The sequence below is a fragment of the Leopardus geoffroyi genome, chromosome B4, assembly GCF_018350155.1.
Source record: "Leopardus geoffroyi isolate Oge1 chromosome B4, O.geoffroyi_Oge1_pat1.0, whole genome shotgun sequence".
NCBI classification, from domain to species: Eukaryota; Metazoa; Chordata; class Mammalia; order Carnivora; family Felidae; genus Leopardus; species Leopardus geoffroyi.
The window spans coordinates 80,133,457-80,144,733 of record NC_059341.1 but is presented as its reverse complement, the minus strand read 5'-3'; the positions used below and the strand labels follow the sequence as shown (position 1 = coordinate 80,144,733).

Genomic DNA, 11,277 nt, shown 5'->3' with positions numbered 1-11,277 from the left:
CTAGTCCACCTTCCTTCTTTTCTTCCCTTTGTGATGAGAAGTCATAGTTGGGAAGTCCTGCCGAAGCTCTAACTTCAAGTCTGCCTGCTGCAGAGGGAACTGATGCATGGCAGTGAGACAGAGAACTGGGAGCTCCCTCCCAGGAGAGCATGATCACTCAGAAGAACTATCCAGCAAAGCATAGAGATTTGACGTGTGGCCAAGAGGAGCTTAGGGATGGTAACTGGCAAGGAATGATGAAGGCTAGGGCTTATCTTTTTGGGAGTTAATCCAAAGGGGCAAGGTTCGAGCATGGATGAGTTGATCCGATGAACTTCTACCTCCACCCTCACTCCTTCCCACCTGAAATTTTCTTAGAATCGGAAGATCCAGGTTCTGCCCCACAAAATGAGGTAGGCCTAGGTGGTACTTTCTTAGGAGTGAAACTGAGGCATTGGGAAGAAGATTGGGGAACCCCTGAGCCTGTGCCAAGCCTTCCTCCCACTCTCCACCCCTTCCTCCAGGCCTTGCTCTGGAACCTGCCTCAGTGACCCTAAAAGTTTGGGCAGCTGAAGCCTCCACCCAGAGCACGGCCCCCCTCCTGTCTCTCACAACACGCTCGCACACACACTGTTCTCCTGATCTAGAGGTGGGTGACGGGGGACGCAAGCATCTCTGTGGTCAGCTCGGGTGTATGTGTGGTGTGTGCACCTCCAGCCATGTCTCTGGGCTCATTTGAGTGTGAGTGTGCCTGTGTTCATTCATGACAGCGGCTGTGGCCGTGTGGGCAGTGCTGTGTGTGCGGACGTGTGCATGTATCATCCTGTGTTTGTCCGTGAGTGCGTATGTCAATGTGTTCCAGTCTCTCTGTGTGAGTGTCGTCCCCAATCCCCCATCCCCCCCCTGGATCTCTAATTAGTGGTTTGGGGTTTGTTCCTTTTCCCTCCTGTTCCTTCCCTCAGCGGCGCGGCGGCCTCAGCAGCAGTAGGAGCGGCGGCAGCAGAAGCGGCGGCAGCAGCAGCAGCCAGGACTCTGGAGTCAGAGTAGGATTGTAGGATCGCAGCCCGAGTGGGAGCAGGAGTGGAGCTGGCCTGGGAGAGGAGCGGAGCCCTCCTGGGGCCCTCAGGCCACCCCTTGCCTGCACTCCCACTGCCAGACCTCCAAGGAGGAGACACCCAGGACACCCAGCCCCAGAGCCCCCAGGTACATGACACTGGGCAGCCCTGGGAGGGGTTCCCGCGGAGGTCTATGGGATTGCTGGGGGCAGGGTGTGGGACACCTGGACCCACCGTCCCTTTCACCCTTCCCCTTCAGCAACCTCCCCCCCCCCCCCAACCCAGGACAGACACTTGACAACTTGCCCAGGGTCCTACCCTCCTCCTGCTTCCACCCCTTCCCTGGAGCCCTGTTTGTCCTCTCCCGCCCAGATCCCTTCTTTGGGGAGCTCAGCAAATGGAGCAGGAAATTTGGACCCTCTGCCTCCCTCTCTCGCCCTGCTCATTGGATCTGGAGCCTTCTCCGCTGGGAAAGCTGTAATTAGAGGGTGGATCCCTACAGACAGAGAGCAGCCCCCCCCACCCCCCACCCCCCAGTCCCTTCTAACTTTAGATCTCTTCTCTCCCATTCTCCCATTCTCCCTCCCTCTCCCTCTCCCTCTCTCTCCGGCTCGGCTGGCTCTCTCCATCTGCCTAGCTCCTTGGGACCCGTTCCCCAGCCTCAGGATGGCGTCCTCCCTGCTTGAGGTAACTGCCCCCTCCTCCCCCCAGGACACCAGCAACGGTCCTAATGGTCCTAATCCCTCCCCGCCCCCTGCCTCCCAACTCACACAGACAGTGGCTGTGGTGCTTGTCACTTCCAGGGTCCCTCTGATGAGGAGAGAGGACAGGGCTCAGAGGGGGGAGCAGAGGGCAGGAGGAAGGGCTGGAGAGAGAGGGGCCAGGGGTCAGAGAGCTGTCAAAGGAAGATGAGAGGGGCCAGGTCAGAAGAAGGCATGGACCTCTGAGGTCCACAGCACACGCCAACCCCGAGGAGTGGACAGGGATGGAGAAAGGAGGAAGAGGAGGGGTAGGAGATGAGTCAGCCCTCACAGACAGGGGGAGAGAGTGAGAGGGCTGGTGCGGTGGGCACCAGGCACTACACTTGGTATTAGTGCCTTGGGGGTCCCATATCCGGGAGCTCCTGGCCTGAGCCTGGGCCGCAGCTTGTCTGGTTTGTAGGTGGGCAGGGGCTGGGCCTCGGGGCCGGGATGTGTAGGGGAAGAGGTGAGTTATGAGAGAAGGGAGAAGGGCAGCCCTGTGCATGTGGGGGGGCTGACCAGAGGAACTGGGCCCGGGCCTGAGAGGGAAGCAAGGAGGAGGGCCAGGGTCTGAGGCCGCCTGCCCGGCTCACAAATATTTAGCTTTCAGCCAAAGACAAACTCAGCTCTATTTTGGGAGTGGGAGGCTCCAGGGCGGACTGGGCCACTTCCCCTACAGGCTGGGACCCCGGCATCCCTTGCCTTCGGCACTGGGGTTGGAAGGCGCTAGGGTACCATGGAGGTCAGGTTTGGGGGTCTTGAGAAATCACGGACTCTACCAGCGGGGGCAGGGGGAGACTCCAGGTGCATAGTTGGAAAGGAAGGACTCATAGCCACTCAAAGCCACTGAGAATGTCCTGAGTTCTCCTGGCTTCTGGGTCTCTGACTCTGTTCCTCTGTCATCATCTCTGTCCTGTTTTCTGGGTCCCTCCACAGGAGTTTGGGGCGGACAGCCCACCCTTCAGGTCAGCCACCTTCAGTAGCCTTGAACTTTCCATATTCTCAGGCCCCTCAGAAGCCCCCATTTCTGCTCTCAGTGCCCTAGCTTAGGTCCCAGGGGTGATGGGCTGACCAGGAAGCGGATTCATTCAGCCTCCAGGAGAGATGTGTGTGAGACCCGAGCGAAAGTCTTTTTTAACACCTGTGTTCGCTGGCCTGGGCGGAAGTGCTAGGATGGAAACCAGCGTGCCTGCATATGCATGGCTGGCTCCGTGCGAGCACAGGTGTGTGTGTATGTGTATCAGCTGGGCCATCTGAGCATCTGGTCATCCAAGTGAAGAATCATGTGTGTGTGTGTGTGTGTGTGTGTGTGTGTGTAAGACCGGGAATGGTGAGTTTGTGACTGAGTTTGAGGGAATGGCATGCAAGCCAGTGGTGTGGACACGATGTCTCTTGTCACTGCTCCGTATCCAGTCGGGGTCCCCAGGTGTTGTGCTCTACTTCCTGTTGCAACGAGGGCAGATCGCTGACCCTGCCATTTTCCCACTGGACTCTATATTGAGCCGTCATTGAAACACTGCGGTTGGTCTTGAGGAAGTTCCGGGACCAAGGTGTGTGGGGATCCTGGGTCCATCCAGGGCAGGGGCAGTGTCAGTGGGCGTGGGCACCACGCCAGGTTGCCAGCGTGGCACTGGTGCCTGGGGGGAGGGGTTGGCCCAGAGGCCTGTTGGAAAGACACAGGATCGGGGTAGCACTTCTGGGCTTTTCATGTCCCTCACTCCTCGTGAGCTGGAGATGCCCCCAACACAAAGGCACTCCAGTCCTTCTGTCTGTTTCTCCTACTCTTGGGGCACTGGGGCCCTCAATTGTCCCCTTCCCCCACCCAGGAAGCCCTCTGCCTGGTATAGGTGGGCTCTCTGGTGGTGGGAAGAACTTGGAGGTTCAGAGAGGGAAACGGCTGCTGTCTGATGAGAGGATCACCTGGGCTGAATGAACTGCAGGGGAAGAGGCCAGAGGGAGGAATGGGGGTGCGGGCTAGGTGGGCAGGGAGAATTGCAAGTGGGGAGAACCAGACAACATGGCGGTGGCTGAAATGGAGAACTGGAACCCAGGACCGTGTGTGCCCAGAGTGGATGGCCAGCTGGTCCTCAGATGTAGCGTGAGCTTCAGCAAGAGGTCAGCCCGGCACTGTGAGCTCCCCGGAAAAAGGGGGCCCCCTTCCCTGGCTGCATGTAGGAGTGAGAGAGCTGGGACAGCTCCTTGTTCTTTCTCTGGAGACTCCTTTTCAGTACTTGAAGCCTGCTTTTATTGTTTTAGCGGAAGGTGGGGGGGCAGAGGTCAGAAGAAAAACAACCGGAAGGTGGGACCCCTGGGCGCCCAGGAAGGTGATACATTTGATCAGGTATGGGGGTGCATATGTAGGACCCCCTCAGGAGCACGCAAGCGGCCGCAGAAGGGAAACTGAGGCTCTGATGAACCTAGCCAGGTGCCCAGCTCTTGGCCTCCAGAACCTTCCGAGTGGGTCTGGTGCCTTGCTCCCCCTTCTCTGCCCTCAGGGGCCCTGGGAGCCACCACTCCAGGGCTGGGGTCTCCTGTTGGCCTGGGGCTGCTAGCCTTCTTTCACCCCTCCTTCCTTCTCCCCAGCTGGGTGGGGTCCCTGGGCTTGGCTGAGGCCCCTGTGGCCACAGTGTGAGGGCCGGGCGGGGGGGACGGCGTCGGCGTTTTTAAAAATAAACCGACCGCAGGGAAACCAACGGAGCCGGGCTGGGCCGAGGGGGAGAAGCGGTCAGGGGGAGAAGGAGGGAGGAGTGGCCTGGTCTGGGGGTTTTCTGGGGCCCAGCATCATGGTGGTTTTCTCTTAGGTAGGAGATCTGTCCTCCTCCTCCTCCTCCTCCTCCTCCCCCTTCCACTTTATTTTTTCTTCCTCCTTTCTTTCCCTCTGTTTTCCTCCGCCTTCCTGCCTTCCGAGCCCAGTCTCTCTCCATCACCTCTTTGTTTATTCTCCTTTTCCTCTCTCTCCCTGCCCTTTGTCTTTTCACCTTCCTGCTCTTTTGGGTTTCTGCCCATTTCTGCCCCTTGATGCCAGTTTTCCCCTCTGCCTCCCCTTCCCCCACCCCCGGTGGCTTTTATGTCTGTGCCTCACCCTGTGCAGGGTCCTTTGCTCCTCTCAGCTCTGGGTCTCTGCCTCTCCCCTTGGCACTGCATGTTTTTCCCTCTTCGTCCTGCTAGGATTTGACTCCTGCGCCGGCTTCCCTGCCTCAGCCTACCCTCTGCTTGGAAGACTCCAGGGAAACTTTGGCTGGGGAGGACCCAGGGCTTTTCCCGTAGCCAGATTTGAGGAAGGTTTTGGTGGCTCAAATTTGGGAGGAGTCCGTGGGGTCAACAGGACTTCAGAGAGAGGTAACTGGGCAGGGCGGGGGCCTCAGGTTTGCACTTGGGGAGCAGCACAGGGGTGATGACTGCACACACCCCTCACTGCAACCTTAAAACCCCAGACCTACCTGTAGGATTGGTGTCACACACACAAACCGCATGCTCGGAGGGACCGGGCAGGTCTTAGATGCTTGGGTTCTTTTTTAGCTTTCCTGGGAAAGCACCGGGTACATCAGCTTTTGAGGACCCCAGTCGGGGAACTGTACAGGGCCAGCTTTTGAGGGCATCTTTTTGGGTGGGGTTCTCAGTATGGATGTCTGTACCAGTCAGAGATTCTGGAGGGGATCTTCTCCTCCTGGGGTGTCCTGAGGTTGACCCAGGGAGGGGTGCCACGAGTTCCCGAGGGATGGGAATCTCAGGGTGGTTTGGCCAGGTAGCAGTAGCATGATGGATATTAAGGGCGTCTTGTGCTTGGAAAAGAGCCCCGTGCCTCACATCTATATATCTTCCTTCACTCACGGGGCTGGAAGGGTGTCGAGAGATCAGCTACATGAGGGCTACATGTTAGGGGACACTGGACATGGAGGGGCATGGCCATGAGCCAATATCTTAGCCATCCCAATTCCCAGCCCCAGAGGAGTGTGAGGACTTCGGGCCCCTCCAGCCTTCCCAAAGGGGTACCAGCTGGCTCCACAAAGCAGGAGGGTGCCCACTGCCTGCTTGAAAGACATTCTTGCCTCAGCCACAGTCCTGGCTTGGCGGCAGCCCTGTTCCCTCTCAATGTCCCAGTGTCTCCGCGTCGCTTCCTCTTGCTCCCCAGCTCCAGAGTCCCTGCCAAGAGATTCCTTATTCCTTACATGAGGCTGTGGCCTCAGGGAGACCGGGGCACTCGCTGCCTTCGTCAAGAGCTGAAGCAGAGACAGGAAGTGGAATATGGGGGTAAAGCTGAGAAAACCTGGAGTGGGGGGAGGTGACTGCAGTCCCCTAATACTTCTCTTTCTCCCCATGTGTCTCTTTGAGACTTATCTTTCCTCTCCAAGTCTCGGACCATGACCTCTACTCTGAACCCACTTCCAGGGGCAGGACCCCTAATTCTCACCTCACCCAGGTGCGGCGTCCATCCCAGGCTCTTCTCGTTGCTATTTAAGAAGTGTCTCCTGTTCCTCTGAGTCCCTGGAACCCCCGCAGGAACTCCACAGTGAGCTCGGCGTCCTGCCTCCTGGGTAGGGTTGTTAGGCTGCAGTCTGGACCTCTCTCTCCTTCTGTGAAACCATCTGAGCTCTGCCCTGGGGCCCAGGGCTCTTGGCTGGCCCCTCCACCTCCCATCCTCTTGAACTCTTCCTGGAACCCCCTTGGTTCTGCTCTCCAGGCCTCCGGGCCTCACCCCAGGGTTTTGCTCTTCCTTCTACACTTTCTCGTCTCTCCCTAAGCAGCGCTTCCCTCTGTCCACAGGAGGAAGCTCACTATGGCTCCAGTCCCCTGGCCATGCTGACGGCGGCGTGCAGCAAATTTGGTGGCACCAGCCCTCTGCGGGACTCAACGACACTGGGCAAAGCAGGCGCAAAGAAGCCATACTCTGTGGGCAGTGACCTTTCAGCCCCCAAAACCATGGGGGATGCCTACCCAGCCCCCTTTTCAAGCACCAATGGGCTCCTCTCACCTGCAGGCAGTCCTCCGGCACCCACCTCGGGCTATGCCAATGACTACCCTCCCTTTTCCCACTCATTCCCTGGGCCCACGGGCACCCAGGACCCTGGGCTGCTAGTTCCCAAGGGCCACAGCTCTTCTGACTGCCTGCCCAGTGTCTACACCTCTCTGGACATGGCACACCCCTACGGCTCCTGGTACAAGGCAGGCATCCACGCAGGCATCTCACCGGGCCCAGGCAACGCTCCTACTCCTTGGTGGGACATGCATCCTGGGGGCAATTGGCTAGGTGGTGGGCAGGGTCAGGGTGATGGGCTGCAAGGGACACTGCCCACAGGCCCTGCTCAGCCTCCACTGAACCCCCAGCTGCCCACCTACCCATCCGACTTTGCCCCCCTTAATCCAGCTCCCTACCCAGCTCCCCACCTCCTGCAACCAGGGCCCCAGCACGTCTTGCCCCAAGATGTCTATAAACCCAAAGCAGTGAGCAACAGCGGGCAGCTGGAGGGGAGCAGTGGGGCCAAACCCCCTCGGGGCGCAGGCACAGGGGGCAGTGGCGGATACGGAGGCAGCGGAACGGGGCGCTCCTCCTGCGACTGCCCCAACTGCCAGGAGCTAGAGCGCCTGGGGGCAGCGGCAGCTGGGCTGCGAAAGAAGCCCATCCACAGCTGCCACATCCCCGGTTGTGGCAAGGTGTACGGCAAGGCCTCACACCTGAAGGCCCACTTGCGCTGGCACACGGGCGAGAGGCCCTTCGTCTGCAACTGGCTCTTCTGCGGCAAGAGGTTCACCCGTTCGGACGAGCTGGAGCGCCACGTGCGCACCCACACCCGGGAGAAGAAGTTCACCTGCCTGCTCTGCTCCAAGCGCTTTACCCGAAGCGACCACCTGAGCAAGCACCAGCGTACCCACGGCGAGCCCGGCCCAGGGCCCCCTCCCAGCGGCCCCAAGGAACTGGGGGAGGGCCGCAGTGCGGGGGAAGAGGAGGCCAGTCAGACGCCCCGACCTTCGGCTTCGCCGGCCCCCCCAGAGAAAGCCCCTGAAGGCAGCCCAGAGCAGAGCAACCTGCTGGAGATCTGAGCTGGGTGGAGGGTCTCCAGCCCCAGGGCTGCCTCGCCAGCCTCTTCTGGCTTCGTGGACCACTGCTTGCCCCTCACCCCCTTTTGCCCCTTGCATGCTGCCCTTGGGGCTCTTGCCGGCTCCCCCCTGGCCATTCTGGGCCTGGGGGTCTCCCAGCATGCCTCCTCAGCTCACCCCTCCCTATGCCTCGAGCCTGTAGTGCAAACTCTCATCTCAGGCCCTCACCTCGTGCCTGATTTCTGCACTCTGGCTTCCTAAGTTCTTCCCTCGCTCCTGCTCACGGCTTCCCTCTCCTCTGCTCTCACAGCATCATCTCATTTTCCTTCCATCTGGGCTCTCAACGCTTTATTTCTCCATCTCACTAACTCCTTAACAAACATCCTTTGTCAAGATCAGCTTCCCAGGCTGATTTCCCACTATCACTTAGCTTCCAGGCTCCAGTCTTCCCAATTTCTTATTCCACTAGCTTTCCATGCTCCAGAGCGTTCTTTTTTGTTTGTTTGTTTTTTGTTTTTTGGGTTTTTTTTTTTTTTTTTTTTTTTTTTACAAACACATGATGATGATGATGATGATGATGATAATTTATTGCCCCCTGGTGGCCTCTTTATTAGGGACCAGAGTTAGGGGGATTGGGGTTAGTGACCTGGCAGGGAGCAGGGTGCCAAAAGTGGGGCAGACCAGTGGGGATCTGATCCCAGAGATGGGGTGACCCCAGGGTCAGGGAGGCTGCCCCCAGGCCTGTATATTTAACCCCTATGTTCCAAGAGAAATGAATACTAATAATAATAATTCTATTTATCTAAGTTATGATGACAGGTCAGGTAGAGTGAGCTGGGGAGGGAAGGAGGTCCATTTCTGCTATGGAAATTTTAGCTAAATGTATCTCTGTTTAGAAAAAGTGTTAGTGGAGATCTTGTTAATAGAATTTCTATCATCAGGGTCTCAGTTAATGGGGTTTCTCTTTTAATGGAATCTCTGCTAATAGGGTTGGTTAGCTAGATCTCTGTTAAAGAGTTGATGGGGGGGGGGTGTCTCTCAATTAGGGATCCCTAGTATTCCCAGCCCCAGCCAGAAGCTGTGAAACCTCAAGCCCTATGGAGGGGAGGACTGGAATGTACCCCAGCTTCCTTGACCCCAGAGCAGGTTCTTCCACTGCCCCTCCCCTGACACCATGACCCCGGCAGGCTAATCCCTTGTTGCCATGGTTATGGAGAGCTTGCAGCTGCCATCCTGGACACGCTTTTTTGTGGAAGCCCACCTAACAGGAGGAGCACAATGGTTTGGATGTGCCTCTCCTAAAGAATAGGTGGGGAAGACTTTCTCTGGGATCAGATTCAAGTAAATCAAGTATTTATTGAGTGCCTATTCTGTACAAGGCACTACTAGGCTGGTGCCTAAAAGCCATGAGAAAGAACTTATAGAGCTAGGAGGACAGAGGTCCCCAAGCAGATTTGGGGTTGCGTCCACAGGGCCCTCAACCTGGGACTTCCAATGCTCCCAACTCCACTTCTGGTGACTTTTAAAGCCGCTTCGTGCCTTTGAATGCCTTTCCTGTGACTTTGGATCCTCCTTTTCTGTCTCCTGCTTCCTCAAGGCCCCAAGTTAAAGGGTTAAAGCCTCTGGAGCTTGGGGAGAGGGTAATATTGGGGAAGGGAAAGGATCATGCCCTCATGGAGTCTTTTTTTTTTTTTAATTATTATTATTATTTAATAAAAAATTCGATTTTAACTTTTGTCCTGGTGAGAAAAGAAAAAGAGGAAGGAAGAAGAGTGAACCACAGGATTTTTCCTTGGCAAACTGGGCACTCCCCACGGGCATCCTATCGTGCCCGTTGGCACAATGTGCCCGCGGCAGAACGCCCGCGTCTGCCAGGCCCTCGGGCGGAGGTCAGTATTCGAGCGCCCAGAGCTCTCCGTGTCGAGTCGGGAAGGTGGGGAGGTTTCCTCCCCGGCTCTTTCCTGCTTCTACCTCCGGACTCCGGCCAGGGCAGGGAGCCGGCCGGCGCGCCGGCCCCGCGATCGCCGTGCTGACTACTGCGCCGCCCCGAACCGGTCCCGGCGGGCGGCCCCGGCCTGGCACGTAACCGCCCCCTGCCCCGGGCCTGCAATCAGCCGTGCCCGCCGCCGAGTTAGCGGACGAACAAAAGCCACTCTGTGGCGGCCAGCCCGGAGCCACAATAGGGCTTTGTGCGGCCCCCGCCCCCGGGCTCCCCCGCTGGGCTGAGGGGGCGCACGGGCGGCGCCCCCGGCGACCGTCACCCCCCCCCCCCCCACTCCCGCCGGCTCGGGAGGCGCTGCGGGCGGGCTCGGACCGCCAGCCCCCTCCTCAGCCGGCCGCCGCGGCCGCCCCGTCCAGGTGCGAACCCTCCTGCCCTCAGGCGGGGCGGGCCGCTTCAAAGGGGCTTTGAAGAGGGCCGCGTTCCAGGGCTCCTCCCGCGGACTGGGGTTGGGGGCCGCGGCGGAAGAGACGCGGGGTGGGGGAAGGGGTCCCGGGCTCCCGCCCCCATCCCGCCGGGCAGGCTCCCCGGGACCCCCCAGGGCCTGGCCCTCTCGCCTCCCTGTCCCCGCCTGTCCGGTGCCAGCCCCCACCCGCCGCGGCCTCGCGGTCCTTCCCTCCCGGCCCCTCAGCCCCTTTCATCTTCCCTAGACTCCGCTTGGGGTTTTGCTGGTTTCTGGGAGATAAAAACCGCCTCAAATAGCGGCGGCGCGCTGCCAGGACAAACAGGGCCCGGCGGACCATGTGCGCCTGGTTACCGGCCCTGAGCCGGGGCGCCGGGCCTCGGCGGGCCGATCTCCGGGCACGCAGGCTCCAGCGGCGCCTCCCGCCTCCCAAAGTCGAGGGCCCCTTTAAAAGCCTCGGGCAGGGCCGCTGCCTCGGTTTCCCGCCCAGGTCGTAGGGAAGGGCCCCCCCCCCCCCATTTGGAGACCGCCCGCTGAGCGCTCGGAGTTCATGGGGGCCGTGGGTCACAGTCTCTGTGTTGCCGGGGCCGCCGCGCCCCCTGGTGAAGTTAGTGGGAAGTGCTCTAGGCCTGGAGGTCGGCCTCCCAAGAATCCGCAACTCGTGAAAAACACTGGACAAACCTTAAACACGCGGCAGGCGGGGGTCCGATGTGAATACACGGCGTACTGTTCCTCCTCCCCAGTTCACATTACAGGGTGAGAGGAAGGCCCCTAACCCGTAATTACAACACAACCTGTTGGTGAAACTCAGACTTCACCAAAAGGAGTTGGAAGTTGCAGGCCTAGTCCGCAGTGATTTCTTGGGGTTAGAAGGTGCCATGATTGAGGTTCAAGCAAAAACTTTGTCGGCGGGTTCTCAGTGCTCCCCACTGTCAGAGTCATTGACTCCCTCTTTTCCTCCAAAGCCTGTCCTGCTTCCCCTTCTCAAGGAGAGCTTTTCCAGCCAGTTTCCCCAACTACCCTCGGCTTTTCTCTACATCCTTTAAGCTTTCTGTAACATTCCAG

General features: G+C 58.8%; 1 protein-coding gene across 1 annotated transcript; it reads left to right on the top strand.

The window, feature by feature from the left end:
• The first annotated feature begins 1,622 nt into the window (after positions 1 to 1,622).
• SP7 (Sp7 transcription factor) lies at positions 1,623 to 8,356 on the top strand. Its single transcript, XM_045466701.1, has 2 exons — positions 1,623 to 1,721; positions 6,539 to 8,356. The coding sequence occupies exons 1-2, from the start codon at positions 1,701 to 1,703 to the stop codon at positions 7,811 to 7,813; spliced, it is 1,296 nt and encodes a 431-aa protein (XP_045322657.1). The 5' UTR covers positions 1,623 to 1,700; the 3' UTR covers positions 7,814 to 8,356.
• Positions 8,357 to 11,277: the final 2,921 nt, after the last annotated feature.